The sequence below is a fragment of the Humulus lupulus genome, chromosome 2, assembly GCF_963169125.1.
Source record: "Humulus lupulus chromosome 2, drHumLupu1.1, whole genome shotgun sequence".
NCBI lineage: Eukaryota > Viridiplantae > Streptophyta > Magnoliopsida > Rosales > Cannabaceae > Humulus > Humulus lupulus.
The window spans coordinates 152,703,049-152,720,696 of record NC_084794.1 but is presented as its reverse complement, the minus strand read 5'-3'; the positions used below and the strand labels follow the sequence as shown (position 1 = coordinate 152,720,696).

The 17,648-nt window shown below is 45.9% G+C and overlaps 1 protein-coding gene across 1 annotated transcript; it reads right to left on the bottom strand.

The window, feature by feature from the left end:
- Positions 1-3,110: 3,110 nt before the first annotated feature.
- Positions 3,111-6,756, bottom strand: LOC133814853 (uncharacterized). The gene is made up of 8 exons (XM_062247763.1): positions 6,100-6,756; positions 5,608-5,829; positions 5,316-5,495; positions 4,232-5,060; positions 4,003-4,111; positions 3,743-3,835; positions 3,410-3,645; positions 3,111-3,358 (listed from the first exon to the last, which is right to left on the bottom strand). The coding sequence occupies exons 1-8, from the start codon at positions 6,754-6,756 to the stop codon at positions 3,111-3,113; spliced, it is 2,574 nt and encodes an 857-aa protein (XP_062103747.1).
- Between the last annotated feature and the right edge of the window lie 10,892 nt (positions 6,757-17,648).

Sequence of the window (17,648 nt, the reverse complement as noted above, 5' to 3'; positions counted from 1 at the left end):
GGGGTGCCGGAACCGCCCCCGAGGCCAAAATGGTAAAATCCCCCAATATTCTCGCCTAGACATCCTAACCTCAAATATATCTCCATATATTTATTCTCATGACCCGATAATCCAAATTGCTACTCGCTATCTAGGAGTACCCCCGACCTAACCAAAATCATATCTTAAGTCCCGTTGTGACTTTTCCCGCTATCTGACCCTAGAATCATCTTGAGTCGTGCTCTGTGAACCTGTCCACATAATAATGTGGTTCTCACATATATCACGTATTTATTTCATATCACATTACCACATAATATCATCAATTATCATATAAACTTTAATAAACACATAATTACTCATTTAATCACAATTATTCCATTAATGCCCTCCTGGCACACTAATCAAGGCCCTTAAGCCTTATTAGCGAATTTGGGTCGTTACAAGGATACCCTCTACTCTTTCTTGGCTTCCTCCTCCTCAAATCCTTGGCTCCAATTCCCTAGAATTCCCCATCAATTCAGCTTAGATACCTTAGTTAAAAATTAAAACCAGAACTGAAGAAACTTCAAAGTTTTACCTCAAGTGGAAGGTTTGCTCTTGCTAAACCCTTGCCAATTCTCCAAGCCTAACTCAGAAACCTTATGGCTCAACTTGATCTAGCTCTCCTCTGAACTTTACTTCAAGAACCCTCTAGAAAATGGTGGAAAAAGCCTAAACCGACCTTGCCTTCCTTCCCTTCTTTCTCCTTCTTTTCTTCCTTCTTTTTCTTTCTTTTCAGACTTCTCTTTTATTCTACAAACTCCACTGAGCATAAAGCCTCAGTAATACCTATCTCTTAAAAGCCAAATGTCCATAATGCCCTCCCCTTTAATCCTAAGTCTTTTAATCCACTTAGGGGAATTTTGGTCATTTTACCCAATTCCCGCTAATTCCTCGAGTGTCTCTAATATTTTCCGCTTACTTCCCGATACCTGATTAATCACCAATTATACTCCTTGATGTTAAAATATACCCCAATATATTCTCTAAATTCCCATTTATACCCCCAGGCTCACCCCGAGCCGGGTATAAATCCCCGCCATGACTTTTTCGCTAATCTGCTCACTAGGATCGTCTCGAATCACAGTTCACAGATATACCCACATAATAATGTGGTCTCAATAATTATCGCATATATATACAGTTATGCCCGCAACGGGCCAAAATTACGATTATGCCCTTCTAACCTATTCAGGGCCCACATGCATACTAATACACATAGTCATGCATCTCAAATATTCAAATAGCCATATAACATGCTTTAAATCATTAAATCACATATATTCCAATTATGCCCTCCCGGCACACTAATCAAGGCCCTTAAGCCTTATTAGTAAATTTGGGTCGTTACATGCAATGTGTGGATACCAAAAATCCACGACGAAAAAAATTGCTAAGGGTGCAAGGCACCCAAGAAGGAGGCCTTTGTTAAGACAACACGTATAAAGTCTTCTGCGAGTTGTGACCCTTGCGGTGAGGAAGACCAGCATCTGAGGATAAGGATCTCATTACATGAGACCCATTCCTCACAAGAGGCCTTCACGAAATAGCCCGTCTTGCCCCACGCGAGGCCCTTGCGAATCTGTGACCGCTGGTGCAACTCACCACGCCACGCCCAGGCTTGCATCTCGCGGCCCCCAAAGCACCCTGCCTCGCCTCGCTCCTAGTAGGTGTGCCACACCATGGCCCTCGCGCTTAGGAGGGATGCCTCGCACCTCGCGCCACCCCACGACGCCTCGTGCCTCGCGACACCCCACGGTGCCTCGCGCCACCACTCAGCGCCTCGCGCCTTGCGCCACCCCACGGCACCTCACGCCTCGCGACACCCCATGGTGCCTCACGCCTTGCGCCACCACTCAGCGCCTCGCGACACCACTCGGCGCTCAGCAGGCGTCTTGCGTAGCCTAGCCTCGGCCGCGCCACGAAGGCCTCGAGGGGCGGCCTCGTGTGGGGGGCATCCCATAGCCTCGACGGCCTCACGTGGGGGCATCTCCTAGCCTCAAGGGGCGGCCTCACATGGGGGCATCCCATAACCTTGACGGCCTTGTGGGGGAGCCTCACCTAGCCCCGACAGCCACTCGGCGTAGGAGCATCTCATGGCATCACCACGAGGGGCGACCTTGCATAGCCTCACCATGGTTACGCCTCAAGGGCCTCGCGTGATAACATCCCGTGCCCTTCATCTCGAGATGGAATCTCCTATGGAGACCTATGGAAACCCCACTGTCTAGAAGTGAAAGCCTAAGTATGATTCCAAAAGGTCATGATGGTAAAATCTCGTACGGGGTACGGCTTGTAAGGCCTTGTACGTCTGACCGTGGCACTCATGCTAGTCAGGTAGTGGGAGCACTAGGAGAAAGGACATGGCCTACATACTACCAATCAGGTGTTAGAGTCGACACCAATATCACCTGTACCACTCCTATGACATCCGTACGGTAGAGTAGTAGAGACAGCCTCGTGGTACCTGGCTTTATTCTAGTAACAGCACCACTACCCCTGAGACCACTTTCCTAACAGAGTACTCGTGTACCACTTGGTCTCCTGGACCACCATGTATCCAAGGCCATTAGAGCCTACTATAAAAAGAACCCCACTCCCACATGGAAGGGGGTTGGAAAATTCATTGTATGCAGAGGCTATTGAGAAATATACAAAGGCTTGCTCCATTGTTGATCTGGGTTTACTTTTCCTTAAAGTTTATTCTAAGTTATTATATAAAGATCACCTGACTTACCTTTGAGTTTTCCGATCTAATTTCGTTGACGAGATTTCACCGTCAACACAATGTGAAGAGCAGCTTGGTAATCACACCATAATTTTGCTGGTACTGAAGTCTTAAGTCCTACCTCAGTCAATAGCTGATAGATCCACATTACCTCACACATAGACTGTGCCATAGCCCTATATTTTGATTCTGCCCTTTATCTTGACACAACATTTTGCTTCTTACTCTTCCAAGAGACCAAGTTCCCTCCAACAAAAATACAATAACCTAAAGTGGATCTTCTATCCACTTTAGAACCTGCCCAATCTGCATCTGAGAAACACTCAATATTAGTGTGCCAATGATCTGCGTACACGATACCTCATCTTGGTGCTCCTTTCAAGTAACACAAAATTTGCTCTAACGCTACCCAATGATGAATTGTTGGAGATGACATGAACTGACTGACAACACTAACTGAGAATGCAATGTCTGGACGAGTCACGGTAAGATAATTCAACTTTCCAACCAACCTGCGATATCTTTCAGGATCTTCAAATGGTTCCCCATCTTTTCTAAGGTGCACACTAGGACTCATTGGAGTACTACATGGCTTTGTTCCCAATTTTCCTGTCTCAGTCAACAAATCAATGACATACTATCTTTGAGATAGAAAAATACCTTGTTTACTCTGAGTTATCTCAACTCCCAAGAAATTCTTGAGTACCCCCAAATCCTTCGTGTGAAACTGAGTATGAATGAAGGACTTAAGAGATGAGATTCCTCTAGTATCATTTCCAATAATAACAATATCATCCACATACACAACCAATAAAATGATACCGGTAGTTGATCGTTTATAAAACACAGAATGATCGAACTTACTTTTCAGCATACCAAATTTCTCAACAACCTGACTAAATTTACCAAACCAAGCATGAGGACTTTGCTTCAAACCGTATAAAGATTTTTAAAGATGGCAGACTTGCCCTGACTCCCCCTGAGCAACAAAACCAGGAGGTTGCTCCATATACACCTCCTCCTGAAGATCTCCATGAAGAAAAGCATTCTTGATATCTAGCTAATGTAGAGGCCAATGATGAGTAGCTGCCATTGAAATAAACAATCGAACATATGTCAACTTAGCAACCGGAGAAAAAGTATCACAATAGTCCACTCCATAGGTTTGAGCATAACCCTTAGCAACAAGACGGACCTTTAATCAAGCAATTGATCCATCTAGATTGACCTTAACAGTGAATACCCATTTTCACCCTGTGGCCCGTTTTCCTGAAGGTAAATCAACCAAGTCCCAACTACCATTGTCATCTAAAGCATTCATCTCTTCTATCATTGCATCATGCCAACCAGGATGCGATATGGCTTCACGAACAGTATTAGGAATCGAAATAGGATCAAGGGAAGCAATAAAAGAACAAGAAGAAGATGATAAGTGATTATAAGAAATAAAAGAAGAAATAGGATAAGTGCACTGACGTTTACCTTTGCGTAGCGCAATGGGAAGATCATTGCTTGGGACCGGATCTGACAATGAAGAAGCAGGTGTAGGACATGAAACAGGAGGCAAATGCCTGGTGTACACTTTAATAGGAGGCGGAGGCATGTCAGGAGTTGTGGCTGAGACAGGGTGAGTAATAGGAGACTCATCGCGACTAGTGTCTGAGATATGTTCAAAAATAGGAGATTCCTCAGGAAGTGGGTCAGGGGCAGAAGAAGTGATAGAATATACCAACAAATCATCATCATCCTCCCCCTGACGAGTAGAAATAGAGGAAGATGAAAAATAGGGTGTGTTTTCCATGAAGGTAACATCAATGGAGACAAGATACTTGTTGAGATTTGGACAATAACACCTATACCCTTTCTGAAGACGAGAATAGCCAAGGAATACACACTTCAATGACTTAGGATCTAATTTGGTGACATTTGGACAAACATCTCGAGCAAAACACGTACTACCAAATATCCTAGGATTAACAGGAAATAATGACCTGTCGGGAAAAAGAATTTTATACGGGATCTCACCATGAAGAACAGAAGATGGCATGCGATTGATAAGAAAACATGCTGTAGAAACGGCATCGGCCCAAAAATGTTTAGGAACATACATTTGAAATAAGAGGGCTCTTGTAGTTTCAAGAAGATGTCTGTTTTTACGTTCTGCTACACCATTTTGGGATGTAGTATCAACACAAGAGGTTTCATGAAGCATGCCATTAGAGACCATATAAGAATGAAATAAAGCAGATGTACATTCTTTGGCATTATCACTTTGCAAAGTACGAATAAAAACATTAAATTGATTCTTAATCTCAGCACAAAATGCACAAAATATAGAAAACAACTCATAACGATTTTTCATTAAATATAACCAAGTTACACGAGAATAATCATCAACAAATGTAACAAAATACTTGAATCCAGGTTTAGAAAAAATAAGAGAAGGACCCCAAACATCAGAGTGAATTAATTCAAAAGGAACACTAGCATGTTTATTGACTCATGGACTCGAACTAAGACGATGGTGTTTGGCAAATTGACACGACTCACAATCTAATGAAGACACCTTACTATATTGCGAACAAAGTTTCTTGAGCAAAGGAAGAGATAGATGACCCAATCGACAATGAGCCTCAAAAACGGAAGTGACACTTGAACAAGCAAAAGAAGTTGGTGGCGGTATGTCAAGAACATAGAGGCCTCCAGATTCATGTCCTTTACCAATAATCTTCTTCGTCATAAGATCCTGAAATAGACAATGATCAGGAAAGAATGAGATGCAACAATTAAAATTACGAGTGAGTTGACTAACAGAGAGAAAATTGAAGGATAAACTAGGTAAATGTAAGACAGATGACAAAGTAAGTAGGGGTGTAGGAGTAATAGTGCCCATCAGCTAAGGTAACAGTAGAAGTTGAAGTGTGAGAATGAAAAGTGGAAAAGAGACGGGAATTACCTATCATGTGATCTGTGGCACCAGAATCAATGACCCATTTGGAGGATGAAGAGAGAAGACACGTATTAGATTTACCTGAATCGGCAATAGCAGTGACAGAAGGAGATGACGACTTGAGTGATTCCTGATATCGTGAGAACTTGGAAAATTCATTAGCAGAAATAAGGACGAATTTATCAGTGGCATTAGTAGTATTTGCAACATTAACAGAGTGTTGTTGCTAATTTTTAAACTGTAGCTTTCTACACTCAAACTTGGTGTGGCTTGGCTTTTTACAGTAGTTGCAAATAATGCTTCCAGAATCCGGTGTTCGACTTTCAACTCCTTGTGAACGGCCTCCTTTATGCCGAGTTGGAATAGAAGATATCCTAGGCGCATAATTATTACGACTTACCAAAGCACTATTAAGAGGAACAGAATGAGTAATTTCCATGCAAAGAATACGACTAAAGACATCTTGTAAAGAGGAAACATCAGAACCAGAAAGAACCTGTGCTTTTGCATAATCAAATTCAGGTGAGAGCCCTGCTAGAAAGCTCATAATAGCCATCTGCTCTCGTTGGCGTTGTTGAACCTTCACATCAGGGCTAAATGGCAGCAACATATTAAGCTCCTCATACGTCTTCTTAAAGGACATAAAATAGTTCATATGGGACTGATCTTGTTTCTCCACACAGTAGAATGCTTTGCACACCTCATACATACGGGAGAGATTGACTTTTCCAGAATGCAAAAATTCCAAATAATCCATTAGTTCTTTAACAGACTCACAATGATTGATCAAACCAATTACCTCACTGTCAATAGAATTCCAGATTTGATGGAATAAGCGAGCATCCTCCCTGAGCCAGGTCTGTCTTGAATCATCTTTTTCTTTAGGAGGATCATCAGTCAAGTGGTCATCTTTGTCAATACTACGTAGATAAAGCCAAACAGTCTTACACCACTCCAAATAATTCAAACCTATCAGTTTATGGTATGTAATTTTAGACATCATGAGAACCACATCAGATGAAACCACGGATTTCATCTCCGATTTTTTCTCAACCATAACTCCTTAAACAAACACAACAGCAAACACGAAAAACCAATGTAGAATCACAACAAAGATCCTAGAACAAACCTTGACAGTCGCAACTACGGAAACTAGGTGTGGAAAATGAAGCACTGATCAACCAAAAACACAGTGGAGACCAAACAGAACAAAAAGTGTCGTCAGAGACGATGCCATGCAATCTCACGCGCCGGCGCGTGGGAGGTGGTGCTGCGACTTGTGGCGGTGCGTGGGGCCCACGGGCAGGGGTTCTGGCGACCGGACTTCTGGGGAATGGAGATCGGCGGTTAGGGAATCCTATGGTGTGGGCAGTGAGAATAGTAGACCAACAGAACTAGGGTTTCTGAAATAAACCCTAAAATAGACTAAACCCTAATTTATGGAAAACCCCAAAAGAAAAAAAAAAACCCCTAATTTTGTAGCAAAATTTGAATTTTACAGACTAATGCTCTGATACCATGTAACAAGAGGTGAAGAGAATTGTATTGTAACGACCCAAAATTATTAATAAGGCTTAAGGGCCTTGATTAGTGTGTCAGGAGGGCATAATTGGAGGTTATGAGAATTAATGGTAAGAAAGCATGCTTATGGGTATTGGATAAGCATGCGGGCCCTGTTTGGATGGTAAGGGCACAATTGTAATTTTGGCCCGTTAGGGCATAAATGTGATTATTTGTGATAAACTGTTGAGACCACAATATTATGTGGATATATGTGTTTGCAGCTTTCGGCACGAGGCGATCCTAGGGAGCAAGTAGCAGGAAAGTCACAACGAGACCCGATACTTGACATAGGGAAAGTCAAGGGGTATCTCGGGTATTAGGTGGTTATTTGGATTATCGGGTTATGGAAATAAATAATTGGAGATATATTTGAGGTTAGGAAGCCTAGGTGGGAATATCGGGGAATTTTACCATTTTGTCCTCGAGGACGTTTTCGGTACCCCGAGCCTTGGGATTAACTTAAGAGGCTTAAGTTAGATAAGACAAAGGAAAAAGAAATGTGTGGAAGAATGCTAGAATCGACTCCCTCTTTCTCTTTCCTTCTCTTTAGGAGTTTCTTCAAGCTTACCATGGAACCAAGGGATTTTTTGGGCTAGGTTCATAAGAAGTGGAGCTCTAGAATTGGAGATTAGCTCATAAATTGATGGTGGATTCAAGCAGAGTTTGAGGTAAGACTTGGATTAAGGTTTTAATGTTTAAGTTCTGAGTTCTAAGTGTTTTTCTTGGGTTTTTAATGTTGAGAGTTGAATTGAAGCTTTGGTTGAGGATTTGAGCTGAATTCTTGTTAGGTTCTATTGCTGAGAACTTGGGGATTAACTCTACAACTTCTAGGTGGACTTGCTCTTCAGCAAAGGTAAGATTTTTATAATAGTTTAGCATCTGAATTCTTAGATTTATAGTTGTTCTAAGAGGTTTTGAGATTTTGGGATTCAAGGATTGAGGTGTGATTTTGATGAGTCCTTAGTCTAGTTTTTCTGTGGGTTTTGCTACTGAAAGTATACTTGAACTGATGTGATAACTAGAATATGTTATTGGGATGATTTTGGGTTAGTTTGGTTAAGATTGGATGGATGAAAGTGGTGTTTTTCTGGGTTCGAAGGGGTCGAGCCGCAGCATGGTTCTTGGTGAGTCGCGGCCCTCTAGAACAGATGGTGCTGAGGAAGGAGGGCGGGTCGCGGCATGGAGTGTGTAGGGTCGTGGCTCGTGTCTATTTTTTGGGTGAGGCCGAGCCTCTAGTTGGGGGAATGCCGCAGCATAGGCAGCTTGGGCCACGACCCTTAAGGACATTTTTGGCCTTTTGGAGTTTTTAAGCGCGGGAACCTAACCTAGGGTGCTCGGGTTCGATCCCACTACTGTGTTTGGTGGAATTCGATGTTCTGGAGGTTAGAACTCTATCCAAAAACCGTTACAAAATTATTGATGGAATCCTTTATCATGGTTTTGACTAGGTGTACGCTTGGGCTCGGGGCAGGATCGTGCTCGGGGGTCGATTTTCCTAATCAAAGCATTTGGAATGAAAGGTAAGAAAACTGCACCCGGTTGTGAGTTAATAACGGGACTAAGGGTTCCCTACTCTTGTTAGCATTACGAAAGTTGGTATTATGCCATGAGAATAGTAAACCAACAGCCTGAGGGTACTGGGGTTTACATTGGCACACAGGGCGCGGCTCAGCCACTGGTAGCTGAGGACAGCTTAATATTCACTGAGCTTGGTTTAAGCGGGCTAGAGTCAGTGGGGTAAACAGAGGGTGCGACCTAAGAGTCGACCCTGATTATCATGTGATTTGGTTATGGTTGTTAATTGTTGAACATGACATGCTGAATAGTTGGTTATTAGTTTGTGGATTTTTTGGTTATGTCTATGGACTATGTGATTAATGTGGTTTGCTAAGTGTATGAACATGCTTTAGGAATTATTTGATTGTTATCATTGTTTGTGCTGTGATATTATGTTTTCTTGTTGGGCATTGGCTCACGGGTGCTACATGGTGCAGGTAAAGGCAAGGGTAAGCTTGATCAGCCCTGATTGGAGAGTTCTAGGGGCGGAATGTACATGACTAGCTGCTCGGCCGTCACAATTGAGGGAGGAACAGGAACAGGAGGACCATAAATGTCTATTTTTCCCTTAGAGTGGCTAGCGGTTGTTTATACCTAGCAATTTTGTAAATTGTCCTTCAAACGTTATTTCTTTTGGGATCCCATGTACAAAATATTAATTTATATGAAATGTATCTTTTATGACCAAAACCTTTTAACCCTATCTCATTAATGGTTTTAATGACACATTTTCAATTAAATGACTTGATTAGCAAGTCTTGCACCTTTATAAATATATAGTGTAACGATCTTGGCTACCCAGGGCGTTACATGTATTCACTTATATTTCAATGAGAAATAAACATATATTTATATACAAACTAGGGAATCTATTCTAGGAAACTATGAGAGAATAGGAAACTAATTAGTCCTAATTTATAGCTAATTTACTGTAAATATGAACAACTAATATATATATAGTTAACGGTAACATTACCCATGGTTTTTCTTCTCCAAAAACCCTCAAAATGGATGTTGCCTTTGATATTGGCAACTTCATAGAGACAATGGAGATGGCTTACAACAATTTCGACAAGAAAATCATACAAATATGTAGGTTTTAGGGAGGATTTCGTGAGAATGAAAGAGAGAGGGGGAGAGAGAGGAAGAGAATGTTTTAGGATTCTTGATATAATGGGAGGGGTATTTTGGGTATGAGATGAATGTTTAGCATCAAATTGAAAAGATTAATAGTGCTAGGAATTTTTGGTAATATTAGGCATTATTAGGTATGAATAGTGAAATTTCCCTTTTGGTTTTGGCATATTGTCTAGTTTAAATACATATATGTGTATTAATGAAATGCTCCACATATTCTTGTAATAAATGGGGAAATATATATATATGCATATTCACTTACCTTAATTGGTATTGTCATTATAATTATTTATATATATATGTGTGTGTGGAAGTATATTATGAGCAAGATAATTATGAACATATTATGTAGATTTATTTTTCCATATATTTGTAAGATTTATGCATATTAATATATATATGTATACAGTTGTATATGAATTTTACATCCATATATTCGCATATTTTATATAATTTAAGTTGAAGTTACCTTCACTTGAAATTTTATATATTACATGCAACATGAACGTTTTATATAGTAATATATATATATGCTGTTATCCAGATTTCCGGATAGCGTTTAGATTGATGTCCTCGGGGAAGCAGAATTATCGATGTCTTTCACGGTGGGTGACCCGAGTTCGCGGATGGACAGAAAGGCTTCGCCTCTCCTGTTTAGTATCCGGATTACTCTTCCAAGCAAGCACAACACGGAAACTCGTCGACTCTCCCAGACTCCCGAAGGATACCCCTCGGGGAGGCCCCTTCCAGGAGAGGCTCTTCGAGTGGTCCCCGCGGAAACAGTTCCGTGCCTCGCACAGAACAAAACCGAACGGTCGAGTCCGGGAGAAGACATATTTGGAACAATATCCGTCTGACACAGGATCCCGCCTGACACGCCCGTCAGGTCAAAGCCGCACACATCCCAGCACGCCTAAGGGTACCTTTTCGCCTACTGTTCCGCTGACAACTTGGAAAAGACGGCTGAATTTGTGTGTTCCCCATACTTTCACGTAAATATACCCACATAGAGTCTTGTAGCCATGCTACTACAGTAATTGTATCCCCTATTTATGGCTGGTGTAATTAAGACTCAGGTACGTAGAGAAAAACCCTAATCCGAAACCCTAGCTATAAAGCCCCCTTCATTTTACAAGAAGAGGGACGAACAGATCACATAGCAAAAACTCTACTAAAATCTCTCTAGCTTCATCTTCTTCAAGAGAACCCGAGAGAAACACTGGGAGTGTGTGAAGTTCTTGTGCACCAGCCATCTTACTGTAACCTTTTCCAAGTATAATAACATCGACTCGTGGACTAGGGCTTGTTAACGCCTGAACCACGTAAAAACACTGTTTGTTTAGTTACATTTCAGCATTTCTACAGTTCTTATCTTTTTATTATTCTGTTAGTTATTCGTTTCCGAAAAACTCGGTAAACATTTTGGTGCTTTCATTGAGAGTTGTAGGAAGTTGTTAGTCAGCTCTTTTTCTGTGTACGTTTTTTGTATTCACTTCATGCTAAAGAGATGGTGACTACGAGAAAATCCGCTGTTGACAAAAATGCTACGGTCAACCCCGATACCGTGATGGAAGATGTGGTGCAAAGCGAACCCTTGGACTACAAAGGTGAAGACCCGACATCCCGCCAGGATCGGGTCAGTACCGAAGATACAACATACTTAGAAGACGAAGAAGAGTATGTCCAAGACGGTTATTACAAGGACGGCTGCTACTATGAGAAGGACCCAGAACTGGTCCAAGTAGCCGAAGAACTAGTGGCCACCAAGGCCAAGCTTGCTGAGCAGGAGCGCGTCTCTGAAAGAATGCAACGCATGATGGAGCGCCTCCAAAGTAAGTTCGGAGACCTAGGCGACTCGGACGAGGATGCCTCTATTCTAGGTGGTGCTGATGCCCCCATGCCGGATCCAGCCGCTGCTGGACCATCCAAAGCCGCCCCTAACAAGGGCAAAGAAAAAGTTGGAGAGCATGTGCGCGCTGACGCCCCTGCACCTCCTAAAGGCGTGAATCACCAGGCCGACTGCCCCCCCCCCCCGTGCGCAGAAGGTCTCTGGCGCTCCTAAGCCCAGACGTCCTTCAGCCCCAAGGGGGCACTCTGTGCCTAAAGGGCCCGGTGCTAAGGCACCCAGGCCTAGGGGAAGGAACAACCGCCCCAGTGATTCCGTCAACCAGGACGGTCGGGCTGCGAACTCGCACTCCGAGGATAGCTGGTCCACGGTGGACCTAAGAAGAAGGTTGGAGGCCAAGTATGAAAAGGCCAAAGGAGAAAAGGCCCGGCCTCGCGGAGATGACCTCCGAAATCATATTAATGACAAGCTCCGGGGACGTGACCTCCCGGAGAGTGATACGAAGAGGCTCGAGGAACAGATTGCTGCCTTGACCAAGCTGGTCCGGAAGCAAAGTGGGGCCCTGTCAGACTCTGAGGAGGAAGACCCGGAACCATGTATTCGGAGGATCGCGGAAACGTCCCTCCCGGATAACTTCAAAATGCCTCACATAGAATTATATGATGGGAGGACAGACCCGCGTACCCACCTAGCTAAATACAATAAAACGATGCAAGTGGCGCGTGTCAGTGAGGACGCCAAATGCATGTGCTTCTCACTCACCCTTACCAAGTCCGCGGAGGACTGGTGGAAAAGATTAGCTCCCGGATCAATCCACAGTTGGAAGGAGCTACAGTCCGCGTTTAGGAGGCAGTTTATTGCTGCCCGCGACCACGACATGGAGGTTGGTTCCTTAACCAACATCAAGCAGCAACCCACTGAGAACCTCAAAGCTTTCATTCAGAGAATGATGGAAGCTGCTGCAAAAACCAAGGTCAGCGATGACATGAAGCTGATCGCCCTTCAATCGGGCCTTACTGTCGGCTCCCTGCTATGGGGGGAAATGCAAAGGAGACGGGCAGAAACGCTGTCCGAATTCATGTCAAAAGCTCAGGGAATCATCAACCTTGAGGATGCCTACCAGCAGGCCTTTGGAGTTCCCCCGGCTCCAACGCCTTCCGTGACTGCGCCGAGCTTTGCTTCGCAAGCTCCCGCACCAGCCCTCACGCTTCCAGGAGCCCGATTCACTCCAAGTGTGTATGGGCCTTCCGCGTCTGCTCAGACGCCGAGTCAAACCCATTTCTCTGGGTACGGAGCAGTACAAACCGGATGTAGTATCGCTCCTGGCATGCCGCAGCCGCAAGCGGAAGCCCCAGAACGAAATTTGAGCCAATCGCGGAGCAAACGAAGCGGAAGAAACTCCAACCGGGGAGACCATTCAAAGAAACCCCGGAAGGACTATGAGCCCAAGTTCACGGAATATACCAGTTTGATAGACTCGTGAGAGAATGTCTATCGGGCGACCTGTAATATGGTCAACTACAGGAAGCCCCCGAAGGTGTCTCACGGAGGAAGGCGTCCGCGAGACTCCAATAAGAGGTGTGAGTTCCACGGAGACGTGGGGCACACCACGAATGAGTGCCTTCAGCTGAAGGATGAGATCGAGTCCCTGGCAAGAGCGGGACACCTCGGTCAGTGGGTGAGGATACCCATTATCTATCCCGGACAGGGGGTAGTTCACGGAGCTGCATATTCCCCGGGACAGAGGGGGGCCGCTAGCGCTCCTGGAGCCGGTCACCCCCAAGCTCCCGGGTCTCAGTTCCCAGCACTTCCTGCTCCACCCGCTCCGGCGCCCATTGCCTTGTTGGCTCCAGGACCAGGCAACCCATATCCGCCCAGCCTTGCTCCGCCACCCGTTGACGGACACGTCGCCACCATTTCCGGGGGACCACAACTTGCCGGAAGCACCCGCAACTCCCAGAAGAGGTACTTGAGGGAGTTAGAGCACGCCGAGGAGATGTGCGCCTTGGTTCAATCACCTGCTCAATGTCCCCGAATGATGGATCTTCCCATCACCTTCACGGAGGACGATGCTCGACATGTGCACTTCCCCCACAACGATCCCCTCGTGGTGGAAGCCCAGATTGCCAATAAGAAGGTCTCACGGATCTTGGTTGATAACGGAAGCTCCGTGAACATCCTCTTCAAAGCGGCCTTCCACGCGATCGGATTGACCGAGACAGACCTGGCCCCATGCCCCATCCAGCTTCAAGGTTTCAATGGGGACGCACTCATGCCATTAGGCAAAATTCAACTTCCAGTCACCCTCAGAGGAGAAAGCGACGCTTTTGCCTTCAAGCATAGCACATTCGTGGTGGTCGACTGCCCCACGGCGTATAATGCCATCTTAGGCCGACCGGTCCTGATCGATTGTGGGGCCATAACCTCGATACGCCACTTATGTTTGAAGTTTCCATGCGACGATGGGCGTATTGGCACCCTCCGAGGAGACCAAAGAAGTGCACGGAGCTGTTATAACGTCTCCGTCCGATCCGTCTACACGGTCCAAGAGACGTTTGCTGCCATTCCTTTGGCGGAAGACTCACCAGAAACTGGGGGTGCTCAGGAGGCATACTTTGATGAACTCGACCCAAGAGTGGGAATCGAGAAAGCAATAGAGCCGATGGAGGAAGTCGAAGAGGTGATCCTCAACCCGGGAGAACCCACCAAGGTCATTCAGGTGGGGAAAAACCTGCCGTCGGCCATTCGAGATAAGATCGTGGCCACTGTGAAGGATAATCAGGATATCCTGGCATGGTGCCACGCTGATATGACGGGGATTAATCCCAATGTTGCGTGCCACGCACTCAACATAGACCCATCTGCAACTCCAATTCGCCAAAAGAGGAGGCCGCTGGACCCAGTGAGAGCCGAAGCCGTCAAAGCTGAAGTGGACAAATTGATGTCCATAGGCTTTCTCCAGGAGTCGCACTATCCCGTGTGGTTGGCCAACCCAGTTCTGGTCCCGATACCCGATGGGTCCTGGAGAATGTGCATTGACTTCACGGACCTAAACAAGGCCTACCCGAAAGATTGTTTCCCTCTTCCGTGAATCGATCAGATGGTAGACGCTACTTCCGGGTACGAACTCTTATCCTTCATGGATGCGTACTCCGGATACAACCAGATCAAGATGCATGTCACGGACCAGGAACACACCAGCTTCCTCACGGACAAGGGTGTCTACTGTTACGTGGTCATGCCTTTCGGTTTGAAGAATGCTGGGGCGACGTACCAGCGTCTGGTAAACAGAATGTTCAAGGACCAACTAGGGAGGAACATGGAGGTGTACATGGACGACATGTTGGTAAAGTCCAAGACCTCCGGGGACCACAGTGACGACCTTGAGGAAGCTTTCGCCGTGATCCGAAAGTACGGGATGAAACTAAATCCAAAGAAATGTACTTTCGGGGTCTCGTCTGGGAAGTTCCTCGGTTTCATTGTCAGCTCCCGCGGAGTGGAAGCCAACCCTGAGAAAATAAAGGCGTTCATAGATATGCCTTCCCCCCGGAAACATAAGGATGTCCAGAGCGTTACCGGAAGGATAGCTGCTCTCAGCCGCTTCGTATCCAAGGCCACTGACAAGTGTATCCCCTTCTTCAATGTGTTGCGAGGAAACAAGAAGTTCAAGTGGACCCCCGAATGCGAAGCAGCCTTCCAACACCTCAAAGAACATTTAACCCGAGCTCCCATTCTGTCCAAACCTGTCGAAGGAGAGGCGTTGTTCTTATACTTAGCTGTGACTGAGCACGCAGTGAGTGCCGCTCTCGTCCGGGAAGATGGCCGTATCCAGCTCCCTGTGTATTACGTAAGCAAGAGGTTATTGGACGCCGAGTCCAGATATTCGATGATCGAGAAACTCTCCCTCTGCTTGCTGATTGCTTCACGGAAGCTGAGGCCATATTTCCAGGCGCACACCATCAAAGTACTCACCAACCACCCTCCCCGACAAGTCCTGCAGAAGCCCGAGTCTTCTGGCAGATTGCTTAAGTGGGCCATGGAACTGAGCCAGTTCGACGTCCACTACCAACCACGTGTTTCCATAAAAGGTCAAGCTCTCGCGGACTTTATCGTGGAATGCTCGGGAATGAATGACCTCCCGGAAGATCCTGTCCCGGAACTTCCCACCTGGAAGGTCTACGTAGACGGAGCCTCAAATGAAAAAGGAGCTGGAGCGGGGGTCATCCTAATATCTCCCCAAGGACATCAGCTCCAGAGCGCCATCCGCTTCGCGTTCCCAGCATCCAACAACGAGGCAGAACACGAAGCCATGTTAGCTGGGTTACGACTGGCCAGAGAAGTCGGAGCCCAAAAAATCGAAGTATACAGCGACTCCTTACTTGTGGTAAACCAAATATCCGGGGAATACCAGACGAAAGGCGAAAAAATGGCTGCCTACGTGTCTCTCTCCCGCGACCTACTGCAGCATTTCAAAGGCTACCAAATCCGCCAGGTCCCCCGGGACCAGAACTCACTCGCGGACATGCTGGCCAAGCTTGCAACGGACCCGGAGATTGAACAGTATGGCTTAGTTCCCATCGGGCACTTAGAAGCCCCCAGTACTGAGACACGAAGGATAAACGCCATCATCGACCATTCCCACTCCTGGATAGGACCCATCCTCAGATTTCTCACCACCGGAGAGCTCCCCACTGATAAAGCTGACGCAAGGAAGCTCCAATATCAAGCTCCCCGATACGTGGTTATGGATGGAAAGCTTTACCGCAGGGGGTTGTCCATACCCTTCCTTAGGTGTGTTGCCGGAACCGAAGTCAGCACCATCATCCATGAGATTCACGGAGGCTTCTGTGGCGATCATACCTCCGGGCTGAGCCTCTCCAAAAAGATCCTTCGACAAGGATACTTCTGGCCCACCATGAAGAAGGATTGTGTGGATTATGTCAGGAAATGTGAGCAGTGCCAGAGGTACGCCAAGGTTCCGCGAGCGCCGCCTACAGAAATTACCCTAATGACCAGCCCCTGGCCGTTCGCCGTTTGGGGCATTGACCTAGTAGGTTCCCTCCCAACTGGAAAGGGTGGAGTGAAGTACGCCATAGTCGCGGTAGACTACTTCACCAAATGGGCTGAAGCCGAACCTATGAACACGGTCACATCTAAAAAAGCACTGGACTTTGTCATCAGGAATATAGTGTGTCGTTTTGGGCTTCCACGAAAAATTGTGTCCGACAACGGAAAGCAATTTGACAGTGAACACTTCACGAACTTCTGTGCTTCACATGGAATTATCAAAAGCTTTTCCGCAGTCTCCAGACCCCAGGCTAATGGGAAAGTGGAAGCTGTAAACAAAATATTAAAGACCACGTTGAAGAAAAAACTCCAAGCCTGCAAGGCTCACTGGCCGGAAGAACTTCCGCGAGTACTTTAGGCCTATCGCACAACAGAGAGAACTTCGACGGGGCACACACCTTATTCCATGACCTTCGGTTGCGAGGCCGTCATCCCAGTAGAAACTATGATCCCCTCTCACAAGCAAGATACCTACGATCCTACCCGGAACCATGCCCTTCTCCAGGAGTCCTTGGACATGATCGAAGAGCTCCGGGAGCAGTCGCAGGTCCAACTAAAAATGTACCAAGGCAAGATAGCCCGACACTTTAACACGAGAGTCCAGAGCCGTACATTCGAAGTTGGGGATCTTGTCCTACGGAGAGTATTTCCTGCTACGCAGGATCCGGGAGTAGGAGTCCTCGGACCCAACTGGGAAGGCCCCTACGAAGTCCAAGAAAAAGTGGGCCATGGGACATATCACTTAAAGAGACTCGACGGATCTAAAGTCCCGCGCGCCT

Coding starts and splice junctions, on each gene's coding strand:
- LOC133814853 (XM_062247763.1), bottom strand. CDS start 6,756: ATGGTTGAGAAAAAATCGGAGATGAAATCCGTGGTTTCATCTGATGTG. Junction 5,496..5,607: donor CCTACACCCCTACTTACTTT/GTCATCTGTCTT, acceptor TGTCTATTTCAG/GATCTTATGACGAAGAAGAT. Junction 4,112..4,231: donor TCCCATTGCGCTACGCAAAG/GTAAACGTCAGT, acceptor CTGTTCGTGAAG/CCATATCGCATCCTGGTTGG.